The 20,872-nt window shown below is 42.2% G+C and overlaps 1 protein-coding gene across 1 annotated transcript in view; it reads left to right on the forward strand.

Annotated features, from left to right (window-relative positions):
• Window positions 1-20,872, forward strand: part of LOC115095272 (protein NLRC5-like) — a 243,503-nt gene that overhangs the window by 131,770 nt on the left and 90,861 nt on the right. Inside the window, exons 26-29 of the mRNA XM_029608725.1 lie at window positions 4,095-4,160; window positions 11,583-11,666; window positions 13,146-13,232; window positions 17,447-17,527. Coding sequence (XP_029464585.1) covers window positions 4,095-4,160; window positions 11,583-11,666; window positions 13,146-13,232; window positions 17,447-17,527 — 318 coding nt within the window. The remainder of the gene's footprint in view (window positions 1-4,094; window positions 4,161-11,582; window positions 11,667-13,145; window positions 13,233-17,446; window positions 17,528-20,872) is intronic.

Genomic DNA, 20,872 nt, shown 5'->3' on the forward strand with positions numbered 1-20,872 from the left:
CATAAACACACTAAATAATATTCCCCAATAGTTAACTTCACCCCAATACTTAAAAAAAAAAATTTTCCCAAGCAAAACTTACTGATTCTTTTCAGCCACCAGCAAGGTGATCCTCTCCTCTCAGTGCTCCCACTGATATACATGATTATACATTTTATGATATACATAAAATTATGGTTCTCAATTACATATTCATTCATTATAATTATTGTTGCGATCCCCCCTGCTGCTGCGCTGCAGGAGGTCTCTTACCTTCCTCTGGAGGCCGCTCTGAAGCCAGGGCCTCGCCTGCGCATCATCCAGGACTTGCTCCAGGGCCTGAGAGGCCTAGCTGCTCCTGAGGCATGCCTGTGGCTTGCAGCCTCAGCGTTTGGACTTCCTGTTGGGCGACGCCCTTCCCTAGGGGCTGGTCCGCAGCTCTCCACCTGACTTATAGGACCAGCGGTGGGCGGTCCTGGCAAGCTCCTCCCAGGGAGTTGCCTTCTACCTCCAGTATTTAAGGACTGTCTGTTCACTTGCAAAAGGCCTTGGATCTGAGCATTACAGTCGCCTGTAACCGTGCCGATCCAGGTCCTCCATGTTTCCTGATGTCTGCCTTGATGTGTTTCCTGATGTCTGCCTAGACGTGTTTCCTGATGTCTGATCCTGAAGCTGCCTGATCCTGATCCAGTTCCGCTTGTTCTGACCTACGTCCTGTCTGGCTCCTGAGCCTTCTGGCCTGTTGGGCCCTGGAGTGGCCAACAGGAGGGATTCGTCCCCCGGGCTCTGGAGCTTCCCTGCCTGCCAGCCGTAAGGACTTCGGATGTGAGTATCCCAGCATCGGAGTTCCTGTTCGCCTGGAGTTTCCCTGCACCCTCCTTCTCAGCGTGGTCCGCGACCAGCCTTCCTGGGCTGTGTAGGGCGCGTCTGGGACAGGGTGGTCCGCGACTCAGTCCCACGGGTGGGCTGAGTAGGGCGCCCTGATGGACAGTGCCATGTTTCCGTCCAGCCTTGTCTACAGTGTCTGCTTCAGTCCTTGTCCGGATGTCTTCTGTTTAAGGACTCTGTCTGTCCTCGCCTCTGTCCGGCCTGCTGCCCATTGCCGTTCCCTGCGGCAGGTCCGAAAGGGCCGGGAACAGTCGGAGGACCGTTCATTAGTCAACTTCCCCGTGTTGGCTACCATGGGCATGCAGGTCCGGCTGAGGGCCGGACTTCCTGCTTCTGTTTCTGCCTGCTCAGCTCACCTCCCACGGTGTGGCCTTGGGCTCCTCCTGGGGTCCTGCCGTGGCCCAAGGGCTCACCACCCGCCCGAGACGCCCGCGCCCGCGCGCACTCGTAACAATTATTGGGGTTCATTGTGAGAACATACGTACTTGCAGTGTTGCGCATGGGGCAGATTTAAGATTTTGGCACCCATAGGTGGAGTGCTGGAGTGGTGCCCCTTTGAAGTAATCGTGCCGGTACACAGCCCTAAGACAAGCAGAAGCAGGCTCTCCTTTGGCCTGGCTATTTGGAACCTTAGGCAGTAGTCTGTATTGTCTATGACTAAATCTGACCTGGTCACACGTAAATCATGATAGGTTAAAAAAAAGCAGCAGTTCCTGGGTGTTCTGGGGAAATGTTTGGAGGAACTTGCACGATCTGCTATTTTGTAAACGGTATTTGTGTTGCTATTTTGTAAGCGGTATTCATGCATACATTTCCAGACTTGTCCCTACACATTTACACCTTCTAATAGGGAGGATAACTCGTGTATTTTAAAAGATAAAAGTAAAAATGCATGGGTATAGCAGTTTCATGCTATTTATTCAGATAATTTCCGATTTATCCGGCTACACAGCGGCACCTATCTGAACAATTTCCAACTTTCCTAGAATCAGGTCGATACAGTAAGGTCGAGGTAGAAACAGTGAGGTAGTGTCAGGCGCACCCTTCCTCCCCGCACGCACAGTTCTCTTCACTAACTCCCCGATTCTCTCTTCTAATCGCATGCAAATGCATGCCGCGGCTTTAAAGCGATAGGGAAGGGTTATGCCCGCGTAACCCATTTTACTGTATAGGCGCTTAATACAGCGCCTATACAGTAACCTGGGTGCACTGGTACCTGTCATTTCAAATGACATTTGAAATGACAGGCACCAGGAAGTGTAAAAATCAAAATTTTTAAATACCTGTTGGAGGGCCGCGTGGGTCCAGGCGGCCGGCGGGATCCAGGGAGCCGGTGGTCGCGTGTTAAATCTAGGCCGCGGGCGGGTGGGCGCCTGTTCCGGGCGGCGGGTGGACGCGCGTTAGTTTCAGACGGCCGCGTGGACAGAGGCAGCCCCCACCGGCAGTGAATGAATGCGCGCCTGTGCGGACCCGGCCTAGATTTAACACGCGACCACCCGCCGCCCGCCGGCCGTCTCGAACTAACGCGTGTCCCCCCGCTGCCGCTGCCGCCGCCGCCTGGAACAGGCGCCCACCCGCCCGCGGCCTAGATTTAACACGCGACCACCCGGCTCCCGCCGCCGCCGGCCGCCTGGACCCACGCGGCCCTCCGACAGGTATTTAAAAATTTTTATTTTTTCTTCTGACAGGTTTTATGTGTCCCACATCATTACATTTTCTCGATCATCTCTGTATCGCTTTTTTTTTAAACTGTGTTTTATTGTTTTTGAGTATCTTAAGCGGTGTCGATGGATTTGTTACTAGACTCACAGTCCTAACTCCTACTAGGGGGAGGCGGTAAACTAACACGTTACGGCCGCGGCAAAACAGTGCGTTACTAATGAGAGAACCTGAGTGCCCGTTACGGTATCGGAGGGGAATAGCTAATTCCTTCATTATACAGCTAATTCGTTCATTTACATGCCGGGTGCGGGAAGGGTTACGCGTCTGTTTTAAGAAGCGCTACGGACGCGCAAAACTGGAGACTGTATCGCTGGTTTGCCTTACGCGTCCGAATTGTGCGCAGCGAGCTCGTTACAGACGAGAAATCTTCAACTGAACTTTACTGTATCGAGCTAGACATTACTTAGCTAGATAAGTCTTAAAAGTGCTACTTATCCAGCTACCTTACCTAACTCGATAAGTAGTGCTTGTAAGACTAATCCAATTAAACAGTGGCTTTGCTACTACTTAGCTGGATAAATTGCAACTTATTTGGATAAATGCTGCTACTTAGTCGGATAAATTGGAACTTATCCGGATAAATGCAATTATGTATTCACGTGGTGCTTTGTACATGCGTGTGCATGTTGCAGGGTACATTTGCCCTTATTTTTAACCTGCATACATCATATACGTGCAGATTATAAAATACAGGAGTAGATTTCCACACGCCCATTTGCATGCATATATGGCGGTGTACACAGCTGTTTGAAAGTTATCCCCCCCGTGTGTAATTTTATAAGATGGGAAGAGAAAGTATGTGTTTTCCTGCATTACAAATATGTGTACGTACTGAAATATGTGTGCGTGCTTTCATTTTGTGATACCTCCTAAATTTCTACAAAAGAGAGTTAGTGCAATCCAGTCTTAGTCACATTGAAGGTAATTTTCATTAGCTCTTGTGAATGCAAACTACTTGTGTACCTTTAGTTTCCCTTTGAAATTTAACTTGCGCAAAGCATAGGCATAAAAGCATCTGCTATTTGTATGGTGACTGACCGAAGGTAAAAGAGCTCGCGTACATTTGAAAATGGAATGTACGCAAGCTGTATTCCTTTCCTGACCTAAACCCCCAGCCTCCTTGCCAGAAACACCTCTTTTTAACCCAGCTCTAAGTATGTACGCTGCAGAAGCTACTGTGTACTTTTACCCAGGCATAGCAGGCAATATTCAGCCAGGCCAATTTACCTGGGTAAAAGACTTTGAAAATTGTCTTTTCCTAGTATTATATTAGGGTTTCACCTTGTCTAAAACTATTTTGTACAGTCTTTGATTCTCACCTTTATTGGCAGGTTCCTTGCTTGCTAGTGCTATGATGCTTTTTATTGGACTAGCATTAGAATTATCCATAGATGACTTAGTACATGAGATCTGAACACTGTCTAGGATCTTTCTTCAGAAGATTCTTCTGGAATACCTTATTTTTGTTACAAAAATGATAAATTGATATGGTTTTTCAACTGCAGTTTGCTTCCAGAAGGAAAAGCACTCATCAGGTTTAGTGGAGAAGGAAATCCAGAGAAAATTCTAAGGTAACTATTGTACATAATGTCACTGCACAGGTGCATGTTAAACTGGATATCGATACTCTCTGCTATGGCTGCCTGATCTTCTGACCCCACTGCTTCAGTCTATTACTTTATTTTCTTGCACCCTGCCATGTTCTGCTGAACACTGCAGTCTGTTCTATGGGCTGTCAGTTTGAAAGAGGACCAGCTAGTGCTGGTTGCATTAGCACATTCTTCTATGGGCCCGATATTGGAAAAAAAAATGCTCCCTGCTTCCTTTAGCTGCCTAAAGTTGTTTAGGTAGATTTTCAGCTTTCATTATGAACTTAAGGGATTCATTTCCGTGCTGTGTTAGGTGCAGTGTTTCTCTTAGTAGCAAAATTATGGTAATGAGCTGCATGCAAAGCAGCTCATTACTAGACAATGTCATGCAAAAAAAAATGCCATTTGCCTGAAAAATCACAGCCGTTTTATTTTCAGACAAGTTAGGTAAAGCTCTGGAGGTGTGACTAAATTTCCCTGGGAAAAACTACCAGTAAAAACACAGCACATTCAAGCAGCATTGTCTGAATTATCAAGAGGGCTGTTCACCCTCTGAAAATGTTGCTGGCAGTAATTTTGTTATGGGTTTGACGGTTGCTTTGTTTTGAATGTAAATAATACTGCCCTTAACATAAGGCTTGGGGATAACCGGCACGCAGTGGCAGTTACTATCCTTAAAAATGGCATGGGGGTAACCCACATGGAGCGGCAGTTAGTACCATAAGAAATTTGCTGGGCAGGCTGGATAGACTAATTGGTCTTTTTCTGTCGTCATTACTATCTTACTATGCTATGATAGTCTGACACAGAAATCTTTGCTGGGTCTCATAGTATCTTGCAGAGCCCATTGAGGACATGGACACGGACGCACTGGCTTATTGGGCACACAAGTCTGTGGTCTGGCCCGAAATAGCCAAGGTGGCTCAGTGCTGTCTTTCCTGCTCCTCAAGGTGAATGGTTCCTCTCAATGGCAAGGGACAGCGTGAACCCTCATCGCTCATGGCTGGAGCCAATGTTGATGGAAAAGTTGGTCTTTTTGAAAATCAATCTGCCTTGCCTGAGTTTCCAGAATTTCCATGCTGCCACATGCCTACCTGCCATGCCACAGATGTTCTACCTTAGCAATCTTTCTGCTACCGATTTGTCTACCTGCCATGAACCAGCTATACCACCTTAGGGATCTTACTGTTACTCTGCCTACCTTCCAAGCCTCAGACGTACCACTTTAGGGGTCATTTTGCTAATCTGTCTTCTTGCCGTGCCACAGGTGTACCACCTTTGAGGTCTTGCTGCTAGCACTCTACCTACCTGCCGTGCCCCTGATATACCACCTTGAGAATTATGTTATTTATATGCCTATCTACCATGCCTATTATGTACTAGCTTGGGAGTTTTGGTGCCTCCCTGTTTGCTGTTTGGATCTCAGCCTTATTCTCCTGCCCTATTTGTTTATTGATTATCATGAGGTGTTTTGACCCCAGAAAAAAATTTCTCATCCCATCCCAACTCTTTTATGGTTGTTTATTTTGTTTTATCTCTATATAGTTCCAGCCTAGTTTTTCCATTCTGTTTGTTGGTTGGTTATACTGGAGTGTTTTGTCCTCAGAAAGAAAAGGTGAAAAAATGTTTCTCCTTCCACCCCACCTCTTTTATGGTTTGCTGTCTTGCTGTCAAGGCCTGTCTAGGCCTTTGTGCTTTTTGCAATTCCCCTGCGGAACACCTTTGTGGCATAGACATCTTTGTGCTATTTGCACTGTATGCATTGGTGATTTAGACTCCTTTGTGCTGTTTGTGATTCACTGCACTCCATGCCTTTGTAAGGTACACAGCTTTGTGTTATTTGTGATTCAGTGCACTCAAACCATGGTAGTTTAGACATCTTTGTACTGTTTGCAATTAATTCAACTCTGTCTTTGGGGTTTAGACGCTTTTGTGCTGTTTGCAATGGACCATACACTATACCTTGCTGGTTAGAAATCTTTGTGCTGTTTGTAATGGACTACACTCGATACCTTGGGGATTTAGATATATATGTGCTATGTGTGATGGAGCACACTCCATGTCTTGGGGGTTTAGACACCTTTGTTCTGTATGTAGTTCCCCACACTGTATGTCTTGGGGTATAGACACATTTGTCTCCTTGGGAGTTTTGAAAACTTTGTGCTATTTGTGATTCTCTGCACAGTATGTCTTTGGGTTGTAGAAAGCTCTGTGCTGTTTTCAATTCCCTGCACAATATGCCATTGGGGTTTTTACACATTTATGTTTTTTGTGATTCTCTTCACTTATACTATGGGGGTTTTAACATATCTGTATTGTTTAGAATTTCCTGCACTGCATGCCTTGGGGATTTTTACACCTTTGTGCTGTTTGCAATTCCCTGCACTGTATGCCTTGGGGGTTTTGATGCCTTTGTGCTGTTTATGATTTCCTGTACTCTACACCTTGGGGATCTTGCCACTCTGCCTTTCTGCCATGCCCTGATGTATTATCTTGAGGGTCTTACTGCTCCTCTGCCTTACTACTATGCCCCTGATGCCACACATTGGGGATTTTGTTGCCACTCTGTTTACCTGCCATGCTACAGATGTACCACCTTAGGGGTATTGCTGTCCACTATGTGTAACTGCCATGCCCCAAATATTCTACTCTGGGGATTTTGCTGCCACTCTATCTTAATGAACCACCTTAGAAGGGTCTTGCTGCCAATCGTCCTGGCTGCTATACCCCAGACATTACACCTTGGGGGTCTTGCTACCATACCCCAGACTCTTCACCTGGGTTGTTTTGCCACTGTGGGTAGCTGCTTTGCACCTCTCATGATGTCTTGGAGTCTTCATGCCATTCTTAGCACTGTTTTATCTTTCTATCAGTTCATGGCTTTTTGCTTTGTTGTTCCCCCTTCATGGTGCCTTAGGATGTTCATGCTGCTCTTGGTACCACTTTGCCCCTCTTCGGCTGCCTTTGGAGGCTCTTGCCACAGTTATTGGTGCCCTCTTTTGAAGCCTTGACATTCTTCCTGCTGCTTTGCTCCTCTCTCAGTGCCTTGTTTAATCCTGCCAAGGCTATGTTGCCCCTTTATGGTGCCTTAGGTAATTCATGCCACTTTTAGTGCTACTTTTACATAATCTTGGAGCCTTGGCGTTCTCTCCCTCCTTTGATGTACTCATAAGTTTCATTAGAACTGATTAGAAAACCACAATTTTGAAGCTCAAAATAGGCTGTGTTGCTTCCCCCATTGACATGAATGGGAAAAGAAAAAATCAAATGAAACACATTTGTTTTGTTTGAAACTAATGAAATGAGTGGAGGTGACCTACAAAATACATAAATGAACCAAAATGAAAAATGTTGCCTCTGCACGTACCTATCTCCAGGACATCACGGAAGATATCACTCACTCGGTCATGCAGACCTTGCTGCAAGGGGCTGGAACCAAGGCTGGCTCTAGGCTAACCAGCACCGTGTGTAAAAACTGAAATTGTCACCCCTCTTGTCCCCCCCCTTTGGTAGAAACAGTGGCTCCCATACAGTGACCACCTTTTCTCTCATTTCTGCCCAGCATCTCCTTTTCTCCCCCCTCCTACCCTTTACTCAGCACCATTGCCTCCCTGACCACCCCTCTTTTTCCTTCTGCCTGCATGGATGTAGAAGGGTATGCCAGCGTGGTGTGCACCCTCATCCAGGGTGCCCTGTGCAGCTGCACGGGTTGCAAACCTCAAAAAGCTGGCTCTGGCTGGGACAAGCGGAGGTAGTTTTTCTCCCTGGCGTTCTTGCTGGGCTTTTTCTTCTTCAGCCCTGCCCTCCTAGTGAGGTAGGCATTTCAGTCCCACCCCCTACAGCACACACAGTGGCCCATTGTCTCTCCTCTGAAACCCAGGGGCTTTTTCCTTCACCGATTTTCAAAACCTTTGGGGTACAATTTACAGGCAAGGAACACAAAAACTTCCACTGGCGCCATATTTTTATGTACACTCTCTCCAGCTACTATAACTCTGGGGCATATTCAGGATTGGTTAGGCAAGCAAACACTCCAGGATCTCTAAGGTTCTTTCCTAATGTGGAAATGTTACTGTGTTTAAAGACTCTTAGGCTATTTTAAAATCTTTTGATGCCTTCTAATTAGAATAACACACTGCCTCACAGTCTGGTAGTGTTAAAAGTAAAACCTTTACTGGAATAAGTGATACAGGTGAATAAAATCATTACAGTGTACAATGAGGAACAGTGCAATTCACATAGAAAAAAAATCCAGTACATACACAGTCCAAAACAGAATAGTTCAGAAATCACAGTCATTGCAAATCGTCATACACTAGGAGACGGAGTTTCTTCCTCTACTATCTGCCAGCTCCGAGGTACACTTAGGAGATGGGACACTCTCTGGGTGTTCCCCATTTTGGTACCTGCTTTCGGGGGTCCACTAACAGCAACTGGGGCACTCTCCTGAACAGAGGAGCTTCTGCTGACTCTTTCTAAGCAGCAACTCTGAAATTAGATCTCCAGTCCCTACTCTGTCACCAACTATAAATTCTCTCTGGAAGCCCTAAGTCTTATCTTCAGTGAAATGCAAGGAATAAGGGACAGGCTCACTATTCTTCACCTCTTTTGGTTCTCTTAATCTTAGAATTCTTCTTGGACCTCAAGAGACTCACTACCTCCTGGAAGGTTTGAGGGCTCTAACCTTGACCCTCAGCCATCTTCCCAGGATGTAAGATTGGACGAAAGGGAAAATTAGCTAAAGTGGGCTGATGAGTTTTGTTAAACACTCCTTTACAATACGTCTTCCACTGGGGAGTGTCAGATAACAGTAAACACTCCTACTGTCTCTGACATCACATACCCAGCATCTGTGAAGGACTCTGGTTTACATGGTAAAGGACAATTTGGTGACTCCTTTAAACTTAGTTATACCAGCAAGCCTCTTGTTGTAGAAGATAAAGAAAGTTACAGTAGTATTTTCATATGAAACACAGATTTTCACTCACCTATAAGTAGGGGGAAATGCCCTTTAAGTTGAATTTTAAAAGCCCGGCGTACCAAAATCGGGAGATATACAAGACAGGCTAGGGCGCCCACCAAATGTTAAAAGCCACCCAGATGCACGCGTGTGTCCCACTGCACACACATCTCACTTGATTTCAAAAAAGGGCGTGGTGTGGACGGGGCACTTCAGTGCATGGCAAAGAGATGTGCACGTAAATACTTATGTCCCCCGGCATGCGCACAGGTCCACTGCCCCGTAACTTTACTTCTGCTAAGGAGGAGATGTAACTTAAAACATAAAAGAAATTAACCAATTCTTCCAGGTCTAAAGGATCTGGGGTAACTGGGGGGAGTGCGGGCATTTGGAGACCGTAGCTCTTAAATGGGCAAATTGGTGAAACTGGCAATGGCATAGACCCTCACCCTTTATAAAATACCCTGACTTATGCCGTAAAATCGGGATTTGCACGCCTAGGTGGGCACCCACTTAAAACTGGCTACACGTGTGCGCGCAACCAGGCTATTACATTTTTACATATGTGGATGTACACTATAAAATGGCCACGTATCTGGGTGTGCGCCAAAGTGCACCGGTTTGAAAGTTACCGTCTTTGAGTTTTATATGAAAGAGAGACTTTTTCTCCAAATGAGTTGTTTTTGACTTACCAGAGCAAAAATACATGAAAAAGTTTAAATGTTCATTCAGCTTGTTGGTCCCAAGAGAAATGTGTTTTTTCGTAAAAACAAAATGACTTGTACCAGCTGCCTTTATATGGAAAATCCCTTGCCAATAGCTAAAGCATGCTACTCCGCATGTGGAAAAGATACATAGAAGCTGACAATTATTTTTAACGCCACCACACCGTATGCAGGTTATATAGAAGCATATGGGAAACTATCTCAGAGATAATACATTTTTATTCTATTGTGCTATACAATACTATGTGTAGAGCATGTTCTTGCCAACACTTGAACAATGGTGTTAAAATTTCAGCTCTAAAAGTTTTGAGGTTCATATTCAGCTGCTATCTGGCTGAACAAGTTAGCCAGATAAGCATATCTGGCTAATATGTCTAGGATATTCAGTGGCAAAGCCATGCTACCAAATATACCCTGACAACTAATAGCTGGCCTAACTTATCCAGCTAACTTAGGCCTGGATTCATCATTCATCGCTGAATGATGAATCCAGCAAGGACGGGGGGGGGATGGGCCTGCGAAAGGCTGCAGCCTTCGCACCACCGCGGTGTCTTTGCTGCCGGTGTTCGCACCAAATCGTGCCACCGTGAAAGGTGGTGCTATTCGGCGCGCTACTGCCAATGATAACGTTGGTAACGTTTTCATCAGCAGCGAAAACACCACCGACTCCTCCCTCCCCCTAATTAGCATTATATCGCATTCGATATGGCCTTATCGTGTGCGTTAGGGCGCTTACTCATGTGATAAAGCTTTAGTGACTGATCCTATTAGCCAGATACGTCTGAATATCGCTGCTTATCCGGTTAAATTAGCCAGCTTAGTAGCCATGCCCCAGAAAGTCCCTGTCCCAGCACCACATAGTCAGCTAACTAGTTAGTGGGATAAATAATTATCCAGCTAAGTGGCAGCTGCTGAACATGGTCAAATATCAAAATGCAGCCATTTAGCCAGATACAATGTCTGACTTGACAAACTAAGGGGAAACAATGGGATTTAAAGGGGATACAGCAGGATTGGGAGTTAGGTTCCATGTGGGAATTTGATCTTCTTTGGGTAGATAAAAATAAAATCACTGCTGGGCAGCCTAGATAGCTTTTTTTGGTTTTTAGCTGCAGTCATTTACTATGTTACTATTTTAATGCAAAACAAATGGCATTCTATTACCAGTGAATCTTTCTAAAAGTAAGAAAATAGAAAGCTGTCAGCAATAATTTGGCACAAATGGGACATCCAATTTTTGTGGTACTTTCACATTTAAATTTTTCATTTATCTCTGCATATAAGTGATTCCTTTTTCAAGCGGACTTCTTCTAGTCCTTATGACAAAACTCCTGCAGTTAGGACCTTCTCCGGTCATCCACCTCTCTGTTCTGCAGTATTCCTAAACCATGTTAATTAGTGAAATACCTGAAGATATTCCACCCATAGCACAGTTACTAAAGCTAAAGAAATGGTATTTGAGTTGACATGGCATATTTGATTCTGTCCCATGGAGAGTTACTTCTGTACATAAATCTTTGCAGTCTATTGAATTTCTCTGGATAGAAGCTTGAATAAATATGTGCAGGCATTTCGAAGTGGCCCAGAACATTGCAAGGTACAGCATTTGAGATGACAGAACAAATTCAGTGTCAGGCCTCATTGCATGTAATATATATATATATATGCCGAGATAAAGGAATTGCTCTTAAATAATTAGCATGTTATTTTGCTTTTTAGGATAAAACAGTGCAACTTTGAAATAGGGCATCTTGCAAAGTTGTTCAATGAACTGAAAGAATGCACTACCCTAAAAAAATTAATGTGAGTAAAAGTAATTTTATTGTTAACAGTGAATTCTTGTTATGGTAAAGTGTTATAATAGCCAACATTCCACATTGTACCGACCGTCAATTTGTATATCCATATTGTGTATGCATTAACAGAAAATTTATGCCTGGACTAGAAAACAAATGCAGATTTGAAAAAAACAAATACAAAAGTCAACAATAAAAAAAATCTAAAAGAACAAGCCAGCTTTGTTGCATAAGAAAAATTGTGAATGAACTGAATGTGAATCCATTACTTTTATCCACCATAAGCCCATTCATGACTTTGCCAAACCCATTATCACAATACTATAATGTTTGAAGATAAAAAATGCATCTCTAGGTATTATATACAGGGATGTTTCTATAAAGATTAAGGACGATTAAGCAATGTGAATGTCTGTAGCAGTTCATCACAGTACTTGAATGTAATCTGCTTTGAAATGCTGAAAAAAGTGTGAAAAAAGCAGAATATTAAAAAAAAAAAAATCACAACTCTTTGAAGCATAGACCAGTGTTTCCCAACCTTCTCAAGCCCAAGGCACACCTACGTTTACAAAAATGTGTGGCACACCAGCTTCCACGGAGCAGGCATTGCAGACATGGAGAGGACGCACAAGGCAAAAGAAGATCTAGGGAACCACTGAAAGCCCTATCAGTCTCTCTTCCAAATTTTAAAACAAAGGGAGAGAGAGGGGGTGGAGACACATAAATGCATCACAGTGGGCTTTATATATAAGTGCAAGAGAAGAGCTGGTGTGGTGTGGGCAGCAGATCAGTTAGCTACCGTGGCTGCTGCACATGACAGCTAGAGTTCTCCCATTACTGCTGCTCCCAATACGCAGCAGGGCCGATGCAATAAATCTATGTGGGAAATGGGCGCTCAGTGTTGAGTGCCCGCTTTCCTAACACGCGCCCAGCCACCTCTCCTGATGAGCATCTGTTTTCCTAACCTGTGCACAGCCACGGGTTAGGAAAGTGGATGCTCGTTAATTGAGTGTCCCTTTTCCTAACCTGACCATTGGCACACATTTATTTTTTTTAACTTTTTGGTCCCTCTGAACTTAATATCACCACGAGGAGGAAGTACAGAAAAGCATAGTTGAAAATGTTCTAAAGTGACAGTATAAAATTGAATTTTACTGTGTATCAAAAATAAAATATATCTGAATGACACGTTGTAGAATTTTATTTTCCAACTCTGGATTTCCTGTTGGTTAATATTGGGAAGGCTATAGGAAAGTCAGAGCTAGTATATCAGTGCTGATAACACATTCACTAATAAAGCATCACAAAAAACTCCATGAGACTTAATGACTCATAAAACATTACTAGCACTACGCTTGCACCTGAGGAAAGGCACTGAGTAGAATCTTTAGAAGTAAAGTGGAAAACAGTGTGAACAGAGCAATATGAATTTATTACATGAAAAATGGAATGTCACTTGCTATATTGAATACTTTTTACATTGCAGTATAGAAGAGCCATGGATGCATGGTACAAATGTCATTACCTTTCTGAATCTGAATATTCATGCATTTGGGAATATTACAGAAATCAGGTAAGTAGGTACAGAATACTTGTTACACGTATTTTTATGCCATACAGAAAAGAGAGAGGTTTGCCTCCGTCAATATAATTTTGATTCCTAGGTGGAAGAGGGACAAATTTACTCATTATCATTCTATATCAGAAAGTTACACCCGTTTGTACAGTATTTTCACATAGATAATGCCAGACTGAACTTGCGATGACTGAGCCTGGACCTAAAGCTGCAGATATTGAGGGCTGGATTTCCAATGGTGAACCAAATTTTGAGAACCTTGGATGGGATCTGGATTTGATTCTTGAGCTCAGCCTCTGTTCCTCGTGCTGGCCATTCTGCAGAAGCAGCATTTCCAGCCCCTGAGAAGGGGTAGGGGAGGGAGGCCCAGCCATTGCACACAATGGTGAACCTGGTGGCCAGATTCCAGCTGCGCACATATCGCATTCTGGAGGGAGCTGATGTCTGCGGCCCTAGTCGAGGACAGTTGTTGCAATGGTTCCTCTAAATAGGAGACAGGTTAAAAACCACAAGCAGCTGGTAATGAAGACTCATTGCAGTAGTTCGAGTAGAGAATGTGAGTTCCATTTGAGCTGGGACCCCCCAAGGGATCAGGAGGAAAATGTTGGATATAAACAAAAGAAATAAAATATATCACAGCAAACAAAAATGGGAAGACCAAGAAAGCAAGAAAATGTCTTAGGACCAAGAAGGCGACAAGTTAATATTTTTAATAATCCAACTATTAGTCTTGCTTAAAAATGTTAGCATGTGCAGGTTTGTGTGAGAGCACTAGGATACTTAGTATAGGGAAACAATTTGTTCCATCATCTCAAAATCATCTGTAGTATTTATTTATTTTATAGTTTTATAATGCTTTTAACCAAACTCTTGAACAAGAAATGGTACGGCACATTATACCTGCAGTAAGCACCTATAGGCAGCACTTTGTTATATAATGTACCTATGGAGCACCCTCTTAAATTCATTATAATAGTAATGCTTACAACACAGAGAGGAAATGTCAGCAGGGCTGGTTGATAGAATGTTTGTTCAGGGCCTGGGTACTAAGGATGAGCTATTGTTAACATGGGGTAATCATGCCTTCTACATGTGTTAAAAACAATGCAGCATACAAAGCCCCCTAATGCAGGGTTAAAAATGCATCAATGAAGGCACAGTTCAATTTACCATGTCCATGCATGCTAAATAGATACATAGCACGATGATCTATTGTTGTACAGCAGTGGCAGCGTATGGTGACAGCCTCATTTATTTATTTAAAATATGTATATACCACAATAGATAATGTTCAAAGCAGTTTAGAATAAAAGCAAACATATCAAATAAAAACATAAAAAATTACAATGACTTGACATACTCATACATGCTATTATTTCATGCAACATCATAAATACAAGCTGAACCAAGGAAAAACTTTTTTGAAAAATATCAAGAATGTGATACCTCATATAACAATTGAGCTTCTCAATATTTATCAGAGAATGCTCACAACAAGTGTCAAACATACACACCGTTAACCAGTATATTAAAAAAACTGGTTTAACGCAATTGGCCTTATTTATAATCATTGGTATCCACATTCTAGGTTTTGCATTATTTTCATTTTTTCATTTTTATATTGTGTAATTTATAGAGACAAGACACTTATCGTTTTGCGTAGCATAAGTGGTGACAGCTTTTTTCCAACACCGGCCTGACCCGACACGATCCGTGTTTCGTGGGCTTCTTCAGGAGTACAACATTGTTACGGTGTATTTATAAAGTCTGTCCCATAGCATAACGCTATAGCATGATCTCAGCTTTACTTAATTTTTTCAAAAATGTTTTTCTTTGGTTCAGCTTGTATTTATGATGTTGAATGAAATAATGGTTTATTGATACATCATAATCGTACAGTTCTCATTTTCAATTCATACTCATTCAAGCAGCATAGTGCCAAACAGAAGTACTCTGAGATAAGCATTCCATTTTCAAAAGTCAATTGAAACAAATAGATCTTCAATAATTTCTTGAAAGATGTTGTACGAGAAACTTAAATATGTATGCCCTGGAGGACTTAAATATATATTCTGTGGAGGAAAAGAAGGTAAGGGGAGATATGATAAGGACATTTAAATACCTCCAAGGAATAACTACAAAGGAAAAGAGGATCCGGGTAATGGGATGAGAGTGAAAGAGGGTAGACTCAGTAATAATCTAAGGAAATATTTTGTAATGGAAAGAGTGGTGGACTCATGGAACAGCCTCCCTGTGAAAGTGTCAGAGATAAGAAAATATCAGAATTCAAGAAAACATGGGATAAGCACAGAGGATCTCTGAGGGAAAGGAAGGGACTATAAATCTAAGCATGAGATGTGGATGAGTTGCTTGGATGGGTTGAATGGTCTTCGTCTGCCATCATCATGTTCTTTGTTTCTAATTATCAATGTAAACATTTTGGATCCAAATGATGGCATCTGGCTTGACTGCCTGGATGTTGGCCATGTGCCCTAGAAAAGACTAAAAGAGGTGATCTTTCACAATATGTTCCATCGTTTGGCTTTCATTACTACAATAGCAACTAGAACTTGATTTATATTTCCTTCGGTGTAATAGATAGGCAAACCTTCCTTGCCCGGGTCATATCTTGTTCAAGGTTGTGCATGTTTTGCATGGAAGATCTAGTTCAGGTACTGCTTCCATAGTCTTTATTCAGGACAAATTTTCACTTTTCCTCACTGTTAAGCAATGTATATCATTTGGGTCTCTCACTCTTGATTTAAACTGTGGTCTTGGCATACCTTCCATCCTGTGATATACCAGATGGACTCAAGCTAGGTTGAGAGAACATTGCATAAATCTCATCTTTGGGTGAGTTTCCTCACTCCGAAGGTCATCAAATCTTCACAAGAGAGCACTGTTCTGTTCGTATGTCTCACTTTGAATGTCAAAGTGGACCGTAACCCCTACACTAATACCTAAATCTCACCTGAGTGACTAGGTAGGCCTCCTATAGAGTTATAAATACCTATCTAGTGTGAGACCATTATGGATAGGCTCTCGCTCCCTCCCCCTTCCCCCCCCCCCCGGTGGTTGTATGTAGGAAATACAACAAATTGTGATAAACTGCCTATTACCATAAAACACACCCCTTTTCCTATCACATGTGATATTTAGTGCATTTTGATAAATCCAGGCCTAAGTGTGTTTTCAAAATTGGTGTAAATTCTACCCTAATAGGCCACAAAAATTAACCTATATTCATAGAAAACTGGACACTAAAGCATGATTTCCCATGTTCACAATGGGCCGGATTTTGAAAGGCATTTACTCGAGTAAATGCACATTTCTCGAGTAAGTGGGCTTTTGAAAATTGTTACAATATATGCCATAGGATTTACTTATGTGAGTGCACTTTACTTGAGTAAATGGCTCTTGAAAATTGCTACAATCCCATAATATTAATAACAAAGTGTTTTTAGCACAAACGACATTTGGTGTTCTTATATTCTTCCAAGCTGTTTCTGCATACTATGAGCAGACTTATACTTAACTTATGGAGTATCTTCCAAGAGGCTCAAGATCTACTTAATACGCAGTCTTCTTAATGACCCCAAGTGGGAAATGATGTCTTGAGGTTTTAGCACAAAAGAGATAAAGTTCTAATGTATTCTTCCCAGCTCATCAACTCGAAAATGCTATAAATAATCACGTCTGTCGATCTTCAAAATATTTAAACATTAGAACTCCCAATCTGGTTTCCTTATGTGCTCAAGTCACCTCATCTTCAGATGTGAGTTGCCAAAAGCATAACTCTCGGTTTTTCACAACTAAACATTTCCAATGGATCTCATCATCTCTGAAAAGCAACCCGATATAGATCCTCCCATGTATAGATTAAGAATATTGATAGGGCATTTTTTGCTTGAGTTATGATATTAGAATATGTATGTGTGTATGAGAGTATGGATGCTGGAATGTATGAGAGGGGTTTTAGATAGATTAAGAAGTGTTTTTATGATATCTCCTCTTTGGTATTGTTTAAATACATTAAGATTGCTGTGAATAAAGTGGTATTGAAGAGATTTATTATTGAGTACCGGTATGTTATTGTAAATTGATAAAGTTGATACTGTTCTTTTTGGTGTATATTTTTTTAGTTCTATAATGATAACATGACTAATACCAAAGCCTTTCTTTCTTAAATTCTTTTTCTTCCTTAATTCTAGAGTGATTAAAAAGAGAGCCGTAATAAGGACAGGAAATCTCACTTCTTGTACCTCTGACTCTGCAGCATCTCTAATAACGAGGTGAGATCAAGAGTACCCCTCTGTTGAAGCTAGCTGATCTTTACCAGTTTTAAATTTTCATTGAGAAAGATTAAATCTTTTTGAAATATTATGTTATTAAAGACTGTAATAACCAAGCAAGAGGTTCCAGAATATTTATTTGCTTAACTGTTTTTTTTTTCTAATTCTAAATCAATTTTGACAAACTGGTTAACATGATTTTTGCTTCCCTCAGAAGACATTTGTCAGCACAGCAAAATAATTCCATATTTCCAGGCACCTAACATGTCAGAGAAGTACTGCAGTAGTGATAGAATTATGATATAATATTATTGTTGTTATTTTAAAAATTCTTATGGCCCATTTATGTACTAAGCAGATTACAGACAACACTGACATTAGTCAAAAAGCAATATAAGACAAGATCCTCTGGGATGTAATCAAACAGGACATACACTGAGGCAGCCTGGTGGCAGAGTGGCCATGCAGAGGGCTTGGCTTTGATTCCCAGGACATGGCTCTGCATCCCTGGGCTGGCTGGGGAGCCAGTGTTCACAGCCCTTGGGGGAAATGGAGTAGAGGCCATTGCTCAGTGGCAACACCTAGTTACCAGACTCAAGGTCCATAGAGAGCCATGTTCTGTGGCGTTTAGCCAGTGATTGCTGCTGCTCTGTCTGGGCTGAATTGGGAGGGGATATAAAAACAGGAGGGAAACCCTGAGTAGTTGTAGATGAAGACTTGTAGCTTCAACAGAATCCATTTTCAAAGGAGTTAGAGGAAACTTCAGGGCCATTAAATAAAAAAAAACATTTAAAATCAGTGAGGTGGATATTCAAAAGTCATTTTGAATATCATTTTGAAAGTCAACATGATATTTCAAAATATCATTTTGAAAGTCAACATGGCTGCACCACCCATCATTCCTGATGACCTAGCACTAGACAAAGCCACAGAACTCTCGATCTACTTTGAGAAAAAAATCTCCAACTTAACCTTCGCACTCATCTCCCCTACTACACCTCCCTCAACTCTCATCTTCACCTCCCCGACTCAACAGAAACCAATGCTTGATGCCTTCGAACCGACCTCATCGATGGAAATTGAAAATATCATCAAAAAACTGAAACCAGCGCTCCACCCTGCCGATCCAATACCGACAAACCTACTCCTTAGCATCCCAAACACCATCTCAAAGCCAATCTCTGAAATTATCAACCTCTCCTTAGCCCAAGGACTGGTGCCCGACCAACTTAAGATCACCATCCTTAAACCCATCTTAAAAAAGCCCAACTTGTCTCCTACGGACCCATCCAACTTCCGCCCAATAGCCAACCTGCCCATGATTGCTAAAATTATGGAAAAAATAATTAACAAACAGTTATCGGATTACCTTGAGGAACATCACATTCTGTCTCCCTCTCAACATGGAATTCGGAAGACGTTAAGCACAGAAACCCTTCTTATTTCACTTGCGGACAACATCCTAACAAACATGGAAAATGGTCAAACTTACCTACTTGCCCTTCTCGATTTTTCTGCCGCCTTCGATACGGTGAATCATGCAATTCTCCTAGATCGATTAACAGACATTGGCATCAAGGGATCTGCACTCAGCTGGTTCAGATCCTTTTTGTCCAACAGGTGCTTTAAAGTTAGGATCAACAATAAAGAATCCCCCGCTGTCCTCTCTAATCTGGGCGTTCCACAGGGATCCTCCCTATCACCCACCCTCTTCAACATTTACCTTCTCCCGCTCTGCCACCTCCTTTCAAAGCTAAACCTATCTCACTATTTGTATGCAGATGACGTACAAATACTCATTCCAATCACAGAATCCTTACAAAAAACCTTAAACTACTGGAATTACTGTCTCCAATCAATTAACCACCTACTCTCCACCCTCAATCTGGTTTTGATTACCAACAAGACGGAGATTCTTATCATCTCGAGAGAGGACACCGCCTCCAACCCCTCTCTATCACAAGCAGCCAACTTATCCTTTAAACACTCTCCTTTTGTCAGAGACTTAGGCGTCACTCTGGATAACCAGTTCAACCTCAAGAAGTTAGTGAACAACACCACCAAGGAATGCTTCTTCAAACTCCAAGTCCTCAGAAACCTTAAACCGCTTCTTCACTTCCATGATTTTAGACTGGTACTTCAATCACTAATCCTGTCGAAACTAGACTGTTGCAACTCCCTACTACTTGGCCTACCAGCCAACTCCCTAAAACCCCTTCAGATGGTTCAAAGCTCCGCTGCCAGACTTCTCACCAACACCAAGAAAAGGGATCACATTACCCCTACTCTTCAGAACCTACATTGGCTACCCATCAAATACAGGATCCTCTTCAAGGTACTCACGATCATTCATAAAGCTATCCATGTCCTCACTACCCTTCACACATCCACTCAATTAAAACCGCACACCTCCTCCAGACCTATCAGGAGTGCCTATAAAGACACTTTGTATGCCCCCCAAGCCAAAACCTCCCTTAGTAAACGCGCCATATCGACATGTAAAGCCTGTTGCTAAGTTATTGTTAAATGTAAACCGCGGTGATGTATTTCTTTACGTACTGCGGTATATAAAAACCCTTAAATAAATAAATAAATAAATAAATAAATAAATAAATCAGGACCTCATCATTGGAATGCACTACCTCCTGACCTCAGACAAGAACCCTGTCATTCCACTTTCAAAAAGAGACTGAAAACATGGCTGTTTAGCCAAGCTTTTATGGACACCTAATTTCTCTCTCCTGTATCTGCACCCTCTCAATTAATATTCACATTCGGACTCCTTAGCCCACCTCTCAATTTCTTCTCTTTGCTCTATTTGCTCTAACTACCATCTCTGCTGTTTCAGAGATGATACTTGAGGTCTGCTTTGCATTTCTATTATAGTTCATTATATCTTATGATATATCGAGTAGAGTTATATTATTATTTATTATGTTTTATTTTACATTATGTTTTTGAGTAGTTTTTGGACCGTTTTTCTTTTGTTAACTGTAACCTATGTTCCTTGTACCGCCTCCGAGCGATTGTTAACGTTACACTGTTAACCGATATGATTTGTATATTTTACAGGAATGTCGGTATAGAAAAAATAAAAATAAATAAATAAATAAATTTAGGTGGATAACTGAAAAGTTATTGTAATATTCATTGCCATATATGGCTAGAAAGTAGCTGCATAAATCAGGGGTGGGTAGGAGGCCAACTTTAGTCACACTGTAGGGCTGTCTTAAAGTTAGCCAGATAAGTATGAGAGAGAACACCTATCTATAAGACCCCTGTAATAGTTAGCTATTTATGCTACTAAAGGAGGCCCACCTAGTAACTCGAGGTGAGGTTTAGGAA

Source organism: Rhinatrema bivittatum, chromosome 7 (assembly GCF_901001135.1).
Source record: "Rhinatrema bivittatum chromosome 7, aRhiBiv1.1, whole genome shotgun sequence".
Taxonomy (NCBI): domain Eukaryota; kingdom Metazoa; phylum Chordata; class Amphibia; order Gymnophiona; family Rhinatrematidae; genus Rhinatrema; species Rhinatrema bivittatum.